This window comes from Sturnira hondurensis, unplaced genomic scaffold (assembly GCF_014824575.4).
Source record: "Sturnira hondurensis isolate 20B ecotype Veracruz unplaced genomic scaffold, ASM1482457v3 Scaffold0006496, whole genome shotgun sequence".
Taxonomy (NCBI): domain Eukaryota; kingdom Metazoa; phylum Chordata; class Mammalia; order Chiroptera; family Phyllostomidae; genus Sturnira; species Sturnira hondurensis.
The window spans coordinates 14,541,090-14,558,732 of record NW_028079127.1 but is presented as its reverse complement, the minus strand read 5'-3'; the positions used below and the strand labels follow the sequence as shown (position 1 = coordinate 14,558,732).

General features: G+C 60.2%; 1 protein-coding gene across 1 annotated transcript in view; it reads left to right on the top strand.

Moving 5' to 3' along the window:
* The window catches only part of PTPRN2 (protein tyrosine phosphatase receptor type N2), a 385,188-nt gene that overhangs the window by 192,477 nt on the left and 175,068 nt on the right, over positions 1-17,643 (top strand). Inside the window, exons 10-11 of the mRNA XM_037049518.1 lie at positions 2,007-2,093; positions 7,137-7,216. Of these exons, the coding sequence (XP_036905413.1) occupies positions 2,007-2,093; positions 7,137-7,216 (167 nt within the window). The remainder of the gene's footprint in view (positions 1-2,006; positions 2,094-7,136; positions 7,217-17,643) is intronic.

The window sequence follows — 17,643 nt, the reverse complement described above, 5'->3', positions numbered from 1 at the left end:
GTGCTGGGCCTGTGGGGGAATAACCATCACCCGTGAGAGTCCAAGCACACGGGGCACAGAGCTCCACACCACATCCCCGCAAAGCCCCCGGCCCCGCCCCACGTTGCTGTCCCCGAATCCTAGAGCAGGGTCTCCGCAGCAGAAGTTCCTTCTCTGACAGATGCTCTGAGGCTGGCCTCCAATGGGCACATCCTCGTGACTCTGGATGGTGGCCAGCACAGATGCCATCCCAGCAGGCCTCACTCAGGTGCAGGTATCCCTGGGGCCCCACCTGGCTCATGGGAGCTGAGACCTGTGGCTCCGGGCCGACGGGCAGGGTTGATGAGGAAGACAGTTTCCGGGTGGACCCCTTCCCCAGTTGGCATCTGACCTCTTGTGGGGCTGAGGCTCTGGCGCTAGAGGGTGTCCTGGGGACTTCCTAAGTGGGGTGCAGGATGAGGTCAAAGGGCACACTTCCAGACCCCATATGCACACCTGTGTAAAAACATTCTCCTTTTACAACGTAATGTGAAAAACCGCTGGAGAGCTGTGTTTGGGAGGTTTGGGGGGTACCGCCCGCCCTTGACCGAAGGGTCCCCAGCCCTGCAGGTCACTTGCTCACTCACAAAGCAGGACGGCGGGGAAGGCAGCCCTGGATCACAGACCCGGGTTGCACCTGTTTCCCACTGCCCTGTCCGTTATTACCGTGTGGGACAGTGGCCTGCAGGCCCAGGGGGGGTCGGGAGCAGCCGAGGGGAGGGGTGCAGGGAGGGCTTCCTGCCCCGGGCCTCAGCGTGCGCGTGCCGCACACATCTGTCTCGCTGTCCCAGTCTTCTCTCCAGCAGGGTGGGGCGTTGGGGCCCTCAGGAGCTCACCCTAAACCGGTCACCTGCGGCCATCACATCCTGAGGGCTGGTGCCAGGCCTTCAGCACATGCATTCTTGGAGATGCTGTTCCACCCACCACACCGCTCCGTTTTTACTCACTGTGGCTTCTGTCTGCGTGCCCCCGGACAGGAAGCTGACCTGGAGGCCGGGGTGTGGACTTAGTTTCCGGGCCCCCAGGACCTTCTTCCACCTGTGGGAGACACGAGGCAGGGAGGCACGGGCACCTGGGTAAAACCGCGTCGGTGTAACAATCTGATGGGACCTTCCTTCGAGGCGGCACTGTGGCGGCTCACAGGTGCCATGTGAGTCTCGGAACCGTGGGTTGGGATTTAGGATTTGCCATTGGACCTTGGGATAACCTTCCCCTCAGCTGCTGCGCTGGGTGAGGCCACTCTGGAACGTCAGTGACCCTTTTACACAGTCACCGCTATGTGGCGACCCGCCCGTCTCTTCCCTGACCCTTCAAGTGCGACATTTAAATGTCTTCTCATTGGCCTGTAACCCACTTTAGGGATGGGTCCTTTAGAAAATGTGCTTCTGCCCTGGCCGAGTGGCTCGGCTGGTTGGAGTGTTGTTCCGTGCGCCAACAGGTTGTGGGACTGATCCCGGGTCAGGGCGCGTTCAGGAGGCAACCGATCGATGGTTCTCTCTCATACTGATGTTCCTCTCCCTCCCTCCCTCCCTCCCTCTCTCTCTGAAATCAGTAAATGTGTCATTGTGTGAGCATGAAAAAGAATAAAGTAAAAAATAAAAATGCGTTCCCTCCGCACATTTGCCTTCCCGTCCTGGGTCTGGTTGTCAGCATCTGCTCTGCCCCCTCCCCCGCCCCCACCCTCCGCCTTGTTCCACTCTCCCTGAGGCTGAGAGGAGCCCCTTGCTGCACCTCGGGCCCCTCACACATCCCAACCATCACCTTTGCACTGGCTGGTTTGCCTTCTCGCTGGAAAATCCAGGTGAGTCGTCGTGGCTGAAGAAACAGCTTGGGCCTGTTGCCCCGAGAGCCGGTCACCACTGGCAAGAACGCAGTGGGGTGGCTGCCAGAGTCCCCAGGCCGGGTGGGGGCTCAGGGGGCCTCAGGCCCTGCAGCACTGATGAGTGAGTTCTGTCTGGTGACACTGCCCCTCTCTGCTCTCCCCACAGCCCCCTGAGCCTGGAGAGGGGGAGGGAGTTGATGGAGGACGTCACCCGTCTGCTCCAGGTGCCGACGAGCATCATCACGGACACCAAGTGAGTGCGGGCACGGGGTCCCTGGGTTTGATTCTCACCCACGTGTCAGGCTCTGTTTCATAAATTGGTTTGCAAGGGAAGGAGCTGTGGGCCTGTGGTTCCCGTTAATTACACCAGAGAGAAACTGTTTCGGAAAGAAATGAAAGGAAATTCCGGTGGGGTTGGTAAGTTATTTAAACACAGCTGAAACCTGAGTGTAATTATAAGAATTATAATCAGCAAGCACAGAGGCTCACTGGGCCGTGGTTCCCAGCCCTGCAGCTCCAGGGATCACCTGGGAGGGTCTGGAATGTTCCATAGACCTCGCCAGCCCCGTTGCACATGAGTCGGCGAAACCTCAGTAGAACTTGGTGGGTGGCTGCAGGGTGCACAGCATGTTTCAGTGACGGGATGCAGGGTGCAGGCCCACAGCCTGTGCACGGGGAAGGCTGGCTGCCACGGCCAAGTTCTTGGAACGTGTAGGGGCAGCGAGGGCAAGCACCACATCAGGGAGACACCTGAGTGGGTCGTGAAGTGCAGGCGCAGGTGGACAGCAGGCCCCCATGGAGAGGTGGGATGTGAGCAGTGTGGCTGGCGAGCCCTGCTGAGGTCATAAGTGGAGCCCCCAGATGGGAGCATGGACATAGGGAGCCCCACTGAGGCCTGCAGACACGCAGGCCACCCCGGGGTTTGCTGACCTCCTTCTGTGACCTGACCTTGGGCTAGGAGCTGAGCCACATTGCCCTGCCAAATGGCTGACCACTTCCTGGGAAACCGATGCATTTATGGGCAGCAAACATGAAGGGTGCTCAGACATGGGAGTGAGGAAGCACCTCCCCCAGCCTGGGGCCCAGAAGCTTCTGGAAGAGGAGAGTCGCTGGTGTGCACCCCCAGCACCCGGCACGGAGTGCAGGACCCATGCAGTGGGCATTCCGAACGAGGAATTCATGGCTGGGCCTGGAGCCTCAGGGAGCTGGGGAATCTGTTCCCCTCACTGGGTGCACACACCTGGTGCACCAGTGGGCTGTGCGGGCGATGCAAGTTGAGCCGTGGAGAGAAGGTGGCAGGCTGTGCGTTCAGCGGGGCCCGGGAGAGGGACTGGGTTGAACTGGGAGGAGGAGTTGCAGCCCAGGGTGTGGTGTGGCCAGGACGGCAGCAGGGAGAGGTTTGCAAGATTCAGGTGAGGTGGGGATGAGGGTCTCGTGTGAGGTGGCTGCCATGGGTGTTGGCGGAGAAGTTCTTGCCTGGGAGGCAGAGCAGGATCAACACAGAAACATCAGAGGTCGAGGGCAGGACCGAGCCACTCCCTGCAGGGACCCCCCCAGCTGGCTCCTTCTCTACTGTGAGAACAGGCACAGGGTGGGGGGTCACGGTAAGGAGTCCTGGGGCCCTGGGCTGGCAAGTGTGCCCCTCTCCTGGCTGGCCATCTGGACCTAGGGGACGACAGGGATGCTGGGCTGCCGGGCGGTGGCATAGCTGCCCCATCCGAGGGAGACGCTTCCCTATTTAGTCCCCGGGCTGCTGCTGTGCTCTGGCTCGGGGCCAGGGGTGCATGGCCATCGGCAAGCCAGGGACTCGGGGGAGGGCCAGGAGCATCCTGCCTGGTGGGGCCCAGTCGGAGGGGTGTCCCCTGCCCTCCTGCCGTCCTGTTCATGCTCAGAGCTGAATTCAGGTGCTCTCGTGCTAAAAGGCTTCCCTGAAGCGCCGCGTCCTGGCCAGTTAATGTCTGTGCTGCACCCTGGGGTCTTTCATTATTGTCCATGTGAACACATGCGTGTGCATNGCAGGGAGAGGTGGGGACGAGGGTCTCGTGTGAGGTGGCTGCCATGGGTGTTGGCGGAGAAGTTCTTGCCTGGGAGGCAGAGCAGGATCAACACAGAAACATCAGAGGTCGAGGGCAGGACTGAGCCACTCCCTGCAGGGACCCCCCCCAGCTGGCTCCTTCTCTACTGTGAGAACAGGCACAGGGTGGGGGGTCACGGTAAGGAGTCCCGGGACCCTGGGCTGGCAAGTGTGCCCCTCTCCTGGCTGGCCATCTGGACCTGGGGGACAACAGGGATGCTGGGCTGCCAGGCGGTGGCATAGCTGCCCCTCCGAGGGAGACGCTTCCCTATTTAGTCCCCGGGCTGCTGCTGTGCTCTGGCTCGGGGCCAGGGGTGCATGGCCATCGGCAAGCCAAGGACTCAGGGGAGGGCCAGGAGCATCCTGCCTGGTGGGGCCCAGTCGGAGGGGTGTCCCCTGCCCTCCTGCCGTCCTGTTCATGCTCAGAGCTGAATTCAGGTGCTCTCGTGCTAAAAGGCTTCCCTGAAGCGCTGCGTCCTGGCCAGTTAATGTCTGTGCTGCACCCTGGGGTCTTTCATTATTGTCCATGTGAACACACATGTGTGCATGCATATACGTGTGTGGTGTTAGCATTGCCACCCCTGAGCCACGTGTGCAGGTTCCGCACACGTGGGAGCCCAGGACCTGGCGCTGACGGCAGGCGCTGTGGGCAGGGGCGGCCGGGGGAGGGGTGCTGCGTGCCTGGGGTTCCGGGGGGAAGGCCATGAAGCCAGCCCTTCACGGGACTGTCTGTGTGTTATGGAAGTGCGAGTTATGCTCAATGCGCTTTGTTAATGGTTGTGTAGCTGTCAAGCAAATTCCATTATTTCTTATTACATCATTAGAGACCATTAAAACGGCATTAGCATGCTGATGTAATTATGCCGGCAGACACACGGTGGCCACAGTTATGACTTTATAATCTAATCACGGCCCTCCGTGTGGCTGATGGATGCCGGGCTGCACCGAGTGCTGGGGCAGTGGGGGCACGACGGGACCTGCTCCAGCAGGCGGTGGGGACCAGGGTTGCTCCACTGCCCGCACCTCATGAAGCCCCCCGACCAGCCCCAAGCAGGCCCGGCACGGCCATGGGCAGCAGACAGCCGGTCCTGCAGTCGATCTTTGTGCATTTGTCGGTACCATTCAAGGGACGACAAGGGCCACTCCCAACAGAGGGGACTTCTTCCAGGTCTGGGAGATGCTGTGCTCACTGCCACGTAGTGTGAGGCCCTGGCAGGAAGACGGTGCTGCCCGCAGAGCCCAGGATAATTTCTGTCGGGCAGAGAGCTCCCAGTAGCAATGGAGGGCCAGGTGTGGCTGGGTCCCCCAAGGCACAGGGCCTGCAGAGGTGAGGGGACGTCATCCTGGCCGTAAGCAGCACAAGTGGGGCTGCTGGAAGGTCGGGGTGCAGCTGTCTGAGGATGGTGCCTCTGGGCTCCGAAGCCAGGAGAGCAGGGTGGGAGCTGGGGTGGAACCTGCCCAGCAGGAACCGAGGACTGAGGACGAGGGCGAGGGCACTTTCCCGGAGTCTCCACAGAACGTGGCGACTGTGGACGGAGAAGGCAGCAGGGACATCCACAGGCCCGAGCATCCTCACTGTGCAGAGCTGCGACCCAGTGGCAGGGCCGACTTGGGTGTGCGAGGTGGGCTGGTTGCCAGGGGCCTGAGCCCAAACCCCCGTGAGGACCCGCATGCGGGGCCAAGACCCTGAGTTACCAATGGAGGCGGCATCTGAATCCACAAGGCCTCGAGCGGTGCCTAGGAGGACAACAGATTCGGAGGTCGCAGGGCCCCCAGCAGCCTTGGGCTGACGGCAGGGGCGGCTGGGGGAGGGGTGCTGCGTGCCTGGGGTTCTGGCGGGGAGGCCGTGAAGCCGGCCCTTCACGGGACCGTCTGTGTGTTATGGAAGTGCGAGTTATGCTCAATGCGCTTTGTTAATGGTTGTGTAGCTTGGAGGCTCCGGGCTGGTCCGGGACCCTGAGCCTCCAAGTGGGACACGGGAGATGAGGGAGGGAGATGAGGTCAGGCAGGCTCTTCCTGTGCATCAGCCTTTTCTGAGATGGTCATTCTGATCTTTACGTAAAGTCTTCCTGGGTGTGGGCTCGTCACTCAGTGGACTCGCGCTCTTGGGTACTTTTCTTTGCAGCATCCTTATCGTTGGTGCCTTTTAAACAGTTTCACCATAGACACAGAAATCGGCAGAGAGGAGCAGCAGGCAGTGCGGCTGGTTAGAAGGTGCTGCAGCCTCCTCTGTCCTGGTGGTGTTTCTGTTTTCCGGTTTTTAGTGCGGTTCCTTCTCAGTGTTCCAGCTGATGTGTCGAGGGACAAAGTAAGGGACTTCTCTCTACATTTTGGCAAGAGAGTGCTGACTGGGGTGGGGGCCCAGGACCTCAGGTTGCCAGACCAGCTGGGGCCGAGTTGAAAGTGCAGGCGCCTCAGAGGAACCCGGAGCCACCAGCCTCCTAGGACGGCGGCCTTCTCCACCCGAAGCGGGTTCCTTCCCAGGCCAGGCACCCTCGAGGGAGTTTCCCAGGTGGGACGTTTGAGGAGGTCGGGCTGTGAAGAGCTGCTCTCTGTGGACGGGGCTCCTCTGCCTGCAGGGCCGACCCCAAAGTCCCGCTCAGCTTGGAGGTCACCACACAGGTGACACCTGTTTCTAAAGTGTACGAGGCCTTCCGACGAGTCAAACTGTTAACAAGTGATGTGTTTTTCCAGTCGGGCTCAACGCAGTGTTTAAAAGCTTTGGATTTTGAGTAATTCCTGTCTGTCAATTCCCTACCAGTTATCTTTATAGTGAATGTTTCCTGACAACTTTGATGAGTTTTTTAAACAGTTGCTGTCAAAAAGATTTTTTAAATGCCCGTCTCTTTGCTTTCTGCATTTGATTCGTTCTGCCCCCTTGGGGACCAGATACTAAAACCCGTTTCCATAACAGATTTCTTCCTTTGCAGAATATCTGCTTGTTGTGGGGTGGGCTGTTGGGGCTGAGTCTTTCGTAGGCGCCCCGCCGGGGGCTCTACACAAGCAGAGCCACTCAGTGGAATCGCTGGAGCGTGGAAACAAAGACTCACGGTGTCAAGAACGTGCTCACGAGTGGGGGCGGTGGTCCTGGGTGCACGTGTGGAACACGGAGACCCGGCAGAGGTCACACATGGGGTGGGTGCACATGTCTGGGTCCGTGTTGTGCTGCCCCCTCACTCCTGCAGAGGCTGCCCTGACGCCCTTCTGAACGATCTCTTCCAGTGTCCTGGGACCGGTAGTGACCTTCAGAGTGAGCCCCAACATCCAGAACGTGACGACAGCGGACGTGGCGAAGGCAGCAGGTAAAGCTGTTTTGACATGATGTGCATGCACACACGTGCACACCTATGTGTGTGCACACGCACACCCCAGGGAGGGCGTGGAAAGGATTCAACCTCTCCCTGGCATGCCGATGTTTGTGGGGGAGATGGTAGCAAGTCAGTTAATACGGCTCCAGGGGCGGCAGGGGCAGTGCTCGCAGGTGAAGCCCAGGTGCAGGTGGCCGCGCCGGCGTGGACGGGCGGGTCTGGCCTCCGGCTCCCCACTGGACTCCAGGCTCTGGCCTCAGTCCCATCTGTGGCGACTGTGACGTGACACAGGAGGGAGGCTCCGGCGGGAATGTGGGGCTTGGTCATAGTTCGAGGTCGGGGTCCCTTCTCTCAGTGCCCCGCACACAGCAGGACCTGCCAAGGACCCAAGGAACCCCGTTCCCCAAGGGCACAGCAAGGGCAGTGCTGCTGGGGCGGCACTGGCGGGGCGAGGGCGGCGGGTATTCGGGTCTGTGGCTCCGGGCAGAGCCCACCGAGGCCTCCAGGGGCCTGGCGCTATGAGGGCTCTGGCCACGCTCTCCTCCAGGAGGGGGAGGCAGGCCTCCCAGTCCCCTCCTTCCTTCGTCACCCCTCTCCCTCCCCCCAAGCACATCCCTCCCAGCCTGTTCTCTGCATGTGCTCAGTCCCACACGATGCCAGGGAGCCCTGCACTGGACAGACCCTGGGGACAGGGGAATGTGCGAGTTCCACCCCAACCCCAGAGGGGGAGTGGGGAAGCATCTGGAGGGGAGGCTGCGGTGATTTCTCCTTGTCCCCTTTTTCCCGTGAGGGGTATGGGCCAGAGCTTGCATTTCAGTGCGCACATTTCTGGACACTCAGAAATGGGTGATGGCTAGAGGGGCGTTGACAGAACGGTGCAGAAACCTGTGGGTCATCAGTGGGGGATGGGGACACCGGGACACAGATGGGGATGGTGGAAGGGGGCTGGCAAGGAGCCAGCAGGAGGGAATCTGGGTGCCGGCGATGGAAGTGGGAAGAAGCTGGGACATGGGTCCTTTCTGCCTGGTCAGCAGGTGGAGGGTGTTTGCCACAGCAGGACCACTCGGGGGCATGCATTCAGGGGGCCTAGAGACGGCCTTTGGGGCCCGTGAGGCACCGGGAGGCGAAGAGGTGTCAGTGCTATCTGAAGACTCTCGTTGGAGAGGCATGTGTCCCCCCAAAGCACCCATTGCCTAGGCAGAGCTGTGGCCCGGCCCCCCGGCCTCAGTCCAGCTCCCCCTTCGCTGAGAGTAGGCGCATATGCTGAAGGTGTGGAAATGCCGGTCTGGGGGACTGCTGTGTGTCGGGTGAGTGGCTCAGTCCTGTGGCTCGGGGAGCTGGTCCTCACTGAGAGCGGCCCCTCCCTGCAGTCCGAGACCACAGCCCCCTCGGGCCAGCCCAGGCGTCGGGGCGCAGCTGGTTCCCCTTCAGTGGCTGTGACAGCTGCTCGTACTGGGAGGTTAACAGCACGTGGGGATCTCGGGTGACAGCCATGTCCAGCGATGGGGACGTCCCTGGGCTTTTCAGGGACTCTCAGCAGCCACCCCTGGCTGTGTGGGCCCTTTGCTCCTCTGCTTAGCAGGCATGTGGAACATCAGTCCTTCTGAGACCCCAGGGATGTCATTGTTTCCACAGCCATCGTAACTCTGGGCGCAAATGACATTTCTCCTTGCTCCTGTCACCTTAGCATGAGATCTTAGTGCCTTTGTGGCCAAACAGGGGGTGGCTCCTTTCGAACACAGGGCCATGGGCTACGGGGCAGCTTTTAAAGACATTGCTTCATGACAGCGTGAGGGAGGAGCCGGGGGCCACCTGGGAGCCCGTGTGACCCCAAGCCAGGGGACCAGAGTCCCACCACCCTCCTCTGCAGGCCTGTCTGAGCTGGGAGGCTGTGATGCCTGTCAGCTGTCTTCTGGGATTCCCACGCACCCCAGTCCCCATGGCAACCAACAGGCAGCAGAGCAGGATGAGGACTTTCCGTGGCTGCTTCACGCAGACCCCGGGCAGCGGCCTGAACACGGCTACACCTGTAGCTCCCAGGCGGGCGTGTGCGTGTGGACCCTGCGGACGCTCATCCGCACCCAGAACGAGCGGCAGCCGTGCTGAGCCAATCGGATCAGCGAGCGGTCCCCTGGCCCAGGTGGGACCCGCATGCTTCCCGGCACGAAGGCAGGAAACCCCGGTCTGTGGGGAGGGCCGCCCTCAGCAGCCCCCGCTGGTCAGTGAGGCCACCTTTCCGTCTGCTGCGCACATTTTCCTCTGGCACCGGGAGGCACTGGCTCCGGCGGCCTGTCCCTGAAAACGAACCTGCTAACTCAGGGCGAGGCTGCCCGTCTGGCCCCCGAGTGCCTCTCCACAAGGAAACGTGGGCGGGGCGCACCCAGCTCACCTTCCGGATGACCCTGTAGACCCTGCGCTGTGGGACCACGCACCTCAGAGGCGACCACAGCACGTGCGAGTCCGCAGAAAGAACACCACGGGCTCCACTGGGCGACTTTGAACCCAGCTGGGCAGCCCTGTCTTTTCAGCCGAGGGCAGGACAGCGTCCTGACTGGAGGCAACACCTGTGTCCTGTTTTGGTGACGGGCTGTAGCCGGTTGCCCCATGTGACGGAGGTTCCCAGACTTGTCTCGTGTCTGTTCCGCTGGCTCAGGACAGCTGAATGGGGCCGGACAGACAGCAGGGTCGGGGGGCGGCACCCAGAGCCAAGTCCCAGGGTCTGTGGCTGTGGCGGCAGACGCCCCACTCGGTCTCTTCAAGCTCCAGCTCCCTCCCTGTCAGCCGAGGCCAATCGTCATGCTCCACGGGGTGGCCCTGGAGCCCGGCGAGGAAGGAAAGACGGGGGCACGGGGCCCTTGGGTGGTGGGCCCTCACAGCTGCGTCCCGTGTGCCAGTCCGTGTGCCCCACACCCTCATGTGTGACACCCTTACAGTGCCGTCCCTCTCACCTGAGTTCTGCAGGCGGCCATGCTGGCGACAGCCTCTCTTCTCGCGGGTGGGGCCTGTTGTGTGTGGAGAGTGTAGGTGGGCCGTGAGTGGATCAGACCACCGCACTGTGCGCTGAATGCGAGACCTCAGGCTTCTGGGCTGGGGCGGGAGGTGCGGGGGTGCCCGTCCTGCCCTGGACTCCCTTCTGCGTGAAGACCAAGCCTGACGTGCGGAGGTGCGGGAAGGGACAGGAAGGCAGAGACTGGGGTGCTGAGCCCCGGGGGACACCTCACAGGCAGGAAGGAACGTGGGTCCGGAAGGTGGCTCTGGAAGGGGTGTCCTCGCCACAGGGTGTGGCCGAGTGAAGGCTGCTGCGCGCTGGTGCGTGTTACCCCAAACGCAGTGTGCACACTGCCACACCTCGTCTGCCTGCCACCGCCAGCGTGAGAAAGCAGGCTCAGACTGGGCTGTTCGCAGGAGAAGGCAGGGATGTGCTCCCCTCTGGCGTAAAACGGCACAAAGTCTCGCCGCCTTCACGACCAAGCTCCCACCCCAAGGACCCGCAGTGGTCACTGAGGCTGCCGACTGTTGGAGGGCACCTGTTTGCAGCGAGGTGAGTGTCCACGCCCAAGGTCAGCGAGTCCCAGCCGTCTCACCTCATGGCGCACAGGCTAACTCCTAAGATTCTGTGGCACACCTAGAAACGCAGCTTTGCCGACCTGACAAAAACAGCATGATTTTGGTGCGTTCGAGTTGAGGGCTGCTGTTAGGTTTTAATCTGACAGCCTGAGGGCAGAGGCCAGTGTGCCCGATGCAGAGGCGGGCATCACACGTCTTAAAGGTTCTGGCTGCGCACGGGGGACGGCCGCTGGTCCAGTTCGATGACGATGAACTGGGCTGGGCCTCCACATCTGGACAGTCATGGGGCGATGATCTGTGCAGTTTGGTGACATTTTAATGAACACGAGGACAACCAGCCGCTGCTTCCTCGTGGAGGTGGCCGTTTCGCGTCTCAGTCAGAGCTCGGAGCACCGGTGCTGCTGCCTGCATTGGTTCTGATGTCAGGGGCCCTGGCCGGCTTCGGGGCTCCCCCAGCCAGAGAAGCACCCGTGCCCCCGTCTTCCGCCTCCATGACGGAGGGAGGGCAGACGTGAGGGCTCAGCATCCTCTGAGCTGCGGGGGTGGGGGCGTTGCTGAGGACAGTCGGATGGTGAAGAGAAAAGCGTGAGGCCTCCCCGGACAGTTTGTGAGGCCCCAAGCAGAGGAGTCTTACCAGAAAAGCGTGGCCATGGCACTTGTGTTTGTGGAAGTAAAACTTCACCCTAACCGCACCCTCCCCTCCCCGCAGTCTAACTGCACCTGCGGCCACAGGAGCCCCAGAGTTTCTGGTGGCGGTGGTTGGACCCGCCCTCGTGTCCCTCCATTATTTTAAGTGTTTCCCTCCGATCGCCCCCCAGGCCGTGCTTTTAGAGGAAGGAACTTAGACTAAGTCTTCTCACCTTTCCCTCGCTGTCACAGTCGCACGTTCACACTCCGGTCTTTGGCTCCTTGCTGGAAGTCCAACACCAGCGAGCCGTGAACTCGCTGGTCACCTAGGGTGAGCGGTGCCTGGGAAACCTTGGGAGCCCTGCAGGGGGTGTCGCCCTGCGTTAACTCTGCTGCCTGGCACGACCTCTGAAACCGTCTCAATGTCCAGGCCCCGGACCGTCCCTGGGTCCGAGGCTGCGGCTCCATCCCCTACTCAGCTCATCTGGCATGACAGCCCCTGTGCGAGGGGGTCTCCCACCGACAGCTTTTCTGCAGAGACACGGGGGACAGACGTCTCTCTCCATCCCTCCCCCAGGCATGCGCAGAAGCCCCCTTCTTCCCTCTCACCTGGTCCTCAGCAGTGTGAGCCCGGCTTTTGTTGGGGGACTGGATGGCTGTGGGGCCGGGCGAACCAGGAGCCGGTGCAACCTCGGGCTCCTGCACAGGCCTGACCTGTCCCTTCCCAGAGGGGTTACCTGCTGCTCCTTGAGGGGCGCCTCCCCCCAGCTTCAGACTCCGACTCTTGGCCAGTGTCTCTGTGAGAGAGTGGCAGCTTTTTTCTGAGTCCCCCTCCACGACCTCTGCTCCACCTCCAGGCAGCTGCTCTTGTGGATGAGGGCACTGGGAACTCGGCACGCAGGTGTGTGGGCAGGGGGGTGAATGCCAGCTCCCCCTCCCTGGGCGCAGCTCAAGCGGTGACACCGCTCGGTCCACACGGGTGGCCTGTCCTCGGTGGTGTCTGCTGCCCAGATGCCTGGGTCAGGTGGGGACATGGCTGTGCTGATGACCATGTCTGCTGAAAAAGTTAGCCTCCCTTGCATGTCAGGCATCCCTGTCCCCGTGGGACTGGACACATGACAACGTCAGCAGGGAGGGTGAGGACTTGTCTGCCCCGGGCGTTCACACCCTGCACTGTTCACTCAGACCGGGGGGTCTCCCCTCTCTCCCCCGACGCCCTCACACCCCCACATTCCTGTCTCTGCCCTGGAGTCTAGAGCCCTCATGAACGTATTTTGTTTCGAACCGAAACATAGAATGGGTGGATGGCGAAACCTGCCCACCGTCCTCTCGGAGTGTGACACAGACGCACTCGCATTGGCTCGCCAACAGTAAGCCATGGAGACCTGCTTCCCGACGCCAGCGTAGACTCCAGAAGCCGTTCTCCCTCCCCACACACTGACAGCTGAGCCCCTTGCCACGGCCCGTGGCACAGCCAGGGCTCTGACCCCACAGTGTATGTCAGGTGCCAGCCGAGCCCGCCGGGTCCCTGTCCACCAGGAAATTGAGATGGCACAGCAGAATTCGTGGCGAGACGGTGTGGCGAGACGTTAACAGCAGCGGGCGGGACTGGAAGCGTTAGATTCAGCGTTAGGTGCAGTGCGTGGGTCCATCACTTCTTTCTGATCTGGCTTGTGTGTGTGCAGGAGTGCCGCCCAGCACCCCCAGTGGTCCGGTGCCTGTGTCCCAGCGCTCGCTCGGTGCTGGCGTGTTCTGCTTCACTGTGCGGTGGCTCCCCTCGGACCGCCATGTGATTGACCAGAACTGCCCCTCACCCACAGGCCGCAGGGAGGGCGCTAACCGTACGGCGTGAGGGCAGACTCCGCGTGCTCGGGTGTCTCTCCTCGGATCCTCCTAGACATTGGGAAGTGCTCGCCTGGTTTGTCCGGGTGTAAAGTCTGCCTGCAGACCACGCGTCCAGCTTCTGGACCTTGGTGTCTGATGATGCCTTTTAATATGCCTTCCTTTTGTTTTTCTTAAGGATTTTATTTGTTTTTAGGGAGGGGGAAGGGAGGGAGAAAGAGAGGGAGGGAAACATCCATGTGTGGTTGCCTCTCACACGCCCCCTACTGGGGATCTGGCCCACAACCCAGGCATGTGCCCTGCCTGGGAACTGAACCGGCAAACTTATGGTTTGCAGGCTGGTGCTCAATCCACTGAGCCAAACCAGCCAGGGCACGTCTTCATTTTGACACCGATTTCCCTAAAAACTAAAAATAGATATACTATGTGGTCCAGTGTTTCTAGGTACTTACTCAAAAGAAATAAAATCTCTGTCATGGAGATGCAGCACCCCGACGTTTATTGCAGCACTGGCAACAGCCAAGACGTGGAACAACCTAGGTGTCTGCAGCAGATGAAGAAGACGTGTGAGCAAATGCACACGCATGCACACACACTGGGAAATGACTCAACCGTGAAAAGAAGGAAGTCCTGCCATTTGCCACAATGTAGGTGAAGTTTGAGAGCCTTATGCTAAGTGACATGAGTCAGATACAGAAAGGAAAGTACTGTCTGACCTCACTTCTGTGTGGAAACTAGGGGAAAATGAGTCACAGGGACAGTAGAACGGCAGTGGCCAGAGGCCGGGGCTCAGGGAGGTGGCAGACGCTGCTCAGAGCGTCAGGAGGGGCTTTCTGGGGGCCGGTGTCCAGCCTGGGGACTGCAGTTAATAACATGTCCTGTTCTTCAAAGGTGCTGAGTGTTCTCACCCCCCCACACACACCTGTACACACATGAGCACACACAGGACTGATGTGGCTTCTGTCAAACACCCCAGACTCTCCACACTAACCTCATCCCCCGATTTCCTGTTCCTCCACAGCATCTCTCAGGACAGAAACTTTTCACGCTTCCCTTTTCACTGTTTTCCTCTAGAAACAACCGTGGCTTCTGACATTACGTTGGAGGCGACCCTGGCACCTGGAGCACCCCAGCCATGGCCGTGGCGTTGCTCTGGCGCATGCCCCACACCCCAGGGAAGCCAAGGGCCGCAGGATTGCCAGGCCTGCCTGTGTGTGGTGCTGGTGTCTTGGTCCATGTGCCAGTGACAGTTTGGAGAGGGTTATTCTGGTAAAAATTTTAGACCACAGACGTTCACAGGGCCTTGTCTCAAAGACACAGTGGCACTGGCTGGGTGGGTCAGTCGGTTGGAGCATCACCCTGTGCACCAAAACGTCACGGGTTCGCTCCCTTGTAGGGGCACATGTGGGAGGCAACCAACTGATGTTCTCTCTTCCCCTCCCCCCTAAAATAAATGAACACATTCTCGGTGAGGATGTTTTTAAAGTCACAGTATGACTCATGGAGCTATATTTTATATGCATACAAATAAGTGGTTTATGAGTCTGTTCATGTGTCCCACTGGGAGCTGAGGATAGTCACGGGTTATGTGGCCTGACCAAGGTGACACTGAATCACATTCCTGCCCGAGTTCAGGTGTGTCCCATGGGAAGCCCTTTGCCTGCGAACGATGGCGTGGGTGCCCACTGCAACCACGTCCACCACGTTGGGCCCTGGGTTCTCTCCCGGTCCCCCCAGAGCCGGCAGAGGACCTGCTTCCGCAGGGTGTCACACCAGACTCTGCTGCCCTAAAAGCCACCAGGACACACACCAATTGGGGTGTCCATCCTGGGAGCCCTTCCCACACAGGGTCAGGGTTCTGAAGGTACCCCCATCCCCGAGCAGCCCTGGCAGGGGTGGCCCTACTGCTCCTCTCAGGGGGGCAACACCCAAGGGTCCCTGGAAGGTGGAAGCAGGACTGCTGTGGCGCCTCCCACGTCAGGGCCGGGAATGAAGGGAAGAGGAACTTCAAAGGCGTCCACACATTCAGGGCTGTGGCTTCAAAGCTGGCCTTCCCATCTGCAGTTTGGCTCTGGCGATAATTAACACACTTGAAACATCGCACTGAAGCAGCCGCCTACGAGACGCAGGCAGTTCTCCCGACTCGGCCGCGCTCCGTGGCTCCCAGCCTTTTCTTCTGTTTCATTTCTTGTTCATCAAATGAAGAGCAACATGCGCGGAGGATTAAAACACCTTTTGAAAGCGCACTGAGAATTCCACTCCTACAAAAGATCCTCTTTGCTTGTCCTTCATTTTTTTCAAATCAGAAAAAGAATTAGTCTCCCAGTTCCCAAATATGCATTGTTGCTCTATTTTTCCACTTTGAAAGCAAACATAAAGCAGCTTGAAAGCCCCTCTTCCCGCACTCGTTCATGGGACACTCTACCCCCAGGGGTGGCATTTGGCACAGACGGTTCTCTCACCACCGTGACAGGCGTTGCTGCGGCTTTACCTCAGGAGGGACCCGTCCTTCCTTGAGATCAGAATAGGCTCCAGTGTCCCCACAGGGACTGGGTGGCTGCAGAAGCTGGAGGAGAGCTCAGGACAGAGCCTGGGAAGTGTGGCACCTCGGCGTCGACGGGTCTGTCTCAGCGCGTTGCCCGCCTCTCAGGCCTCATCGGCCCCCAAGAGCAGGTGTGTGCTGCTCGTTTGGGCTGAGCAAACCCGGGCAGAGCACAGGAACTGCAGGGCAGCCGTGGCCCAGGGACCGAGGTGTGCTGCTGTGGTGCCCGCCACACCAGCCGCCGCCTGCAGAGTAAAACACGCGGTTTCTCTGTGCCTGGCACGACGTGCTGTGCGTGATGGCGCGATTCCATCTCACCGACCCCTGAGTACAGAAGACAGGCAGGCAGACTTCCAGAAAGAATCCCGTGCAAGTCCTGAGCAGGCGTGTGTGGCCCCTTCCCCCGAGAGCCCCACCCTATCGCTCACTCTCCCGGGGCTGTGGGGCTACAAATCATCCCCTGAGACTGGTGCCCGTTTTGTCCTTTCCACCCGGAAATCCGAGGGCCTTAGGGGCTCTGTGATGGGAAGTGGGGACAAAGACCCCCTATCTCTCTGTGGTGCGGCGGGCAGCCTTCACAGCCATCCCCAGGGCCCTTCCTACAAGTGAGCCCCGTCTGCAGGTCCGAGGACCCATGCGCATCGTGAATGCAGGGGGGGGGGGTCGGTGACTCTGTGCTCTGCACTGGGCACAGCTCGGCGGGAGCCTCACTGCTCCCGCCAGGAAACAGGAGGAGGGGCAGCTCTCCCGGGGGCGGGGGTGCTCGTCAGTGGGAACTCCTGTCACAGTGCGCACGTGTCCAGCCGTCACTCGGCACGCCTCGGGGGGACTGGCATCAGGTGGACTGCAGTGTTATTTGCCAGTTCCACCTCGAGAAGTCTGGGGGCCGTGGGGATGGATGGGAACAGGTGTCAGGGCACCTTCAGCTCAAGTGGCGCTGTGAGCCTACCACGTAGAAGCCACCCGACACTGTCCATTCCAGGGCTTGTGCCGCAGCGGTGGCCCCATGTCCTTCCAGCTGAGGGACCAGTGTCATGAGCCCCCAACCCGAAATGCCAGGGGAGTGACAGGTTTATCAGGAAGGAGCCTGGGGACGTCCCTGCACGGACTTCCCGAGACCCCTGAGGGGCTTCTGCAGGACTGGCTGCCTGCCCAGGGCACAGGGTCCCCTATTCTTACCCTGCTCTTTCTGCAGCTGCCAGCTTGTTCCTCAATCCTTGTCCATGTGTTTTAACATGAATTTAAGCAGAATCGGGGGCGTTAATACAGAAATGAGGAAAGGAACGTGCATGCTTATGGGGGACGTTAAAACCAAACCTCCCCCAAAGTGACCGCACCGCTCCAGAACCGCTCTGCGGGCTCAGCCCCAGGCTCCACGACTGGGCAGTGCCCGCAGCACTTGTTTCCCCCCACGCAGCCCCGAGACCGAGGAGCCCTTTGTGCCCCACCCCGCGGCCCTGCCCACCCTGGGTGGTCCTCCCCGGGCCCCAGCCAGGCTGCCTGGCCGTCCACACCACTCCGCCTCTCGGCTCCCTTGTTCTAGGACTCCGCTTTGTTTGATGTTTCTAGTTGAGAAAATCAACTGTGGCTAATTATCAGGACCCTTTCTTCTCTAACGAGCCCATTCAGCGTGTGCACCGCCCTTGTCAGAATGAGCTCGCGTTTGTTTGCGAGTGCACCTTTCTATCACCTTAAAGCAAAAAAAAAAAAAAAACCCAAAACACAGTATTTCAAGAAGCAGTATCCTGCCCTTTGCCAGAGTGTTTGTTAACATCACTAATCTCGTTTAAGTGAAAATTAATCTTTATACTGGTTCCCACCAAAACACACTTTCCCTCCTTTC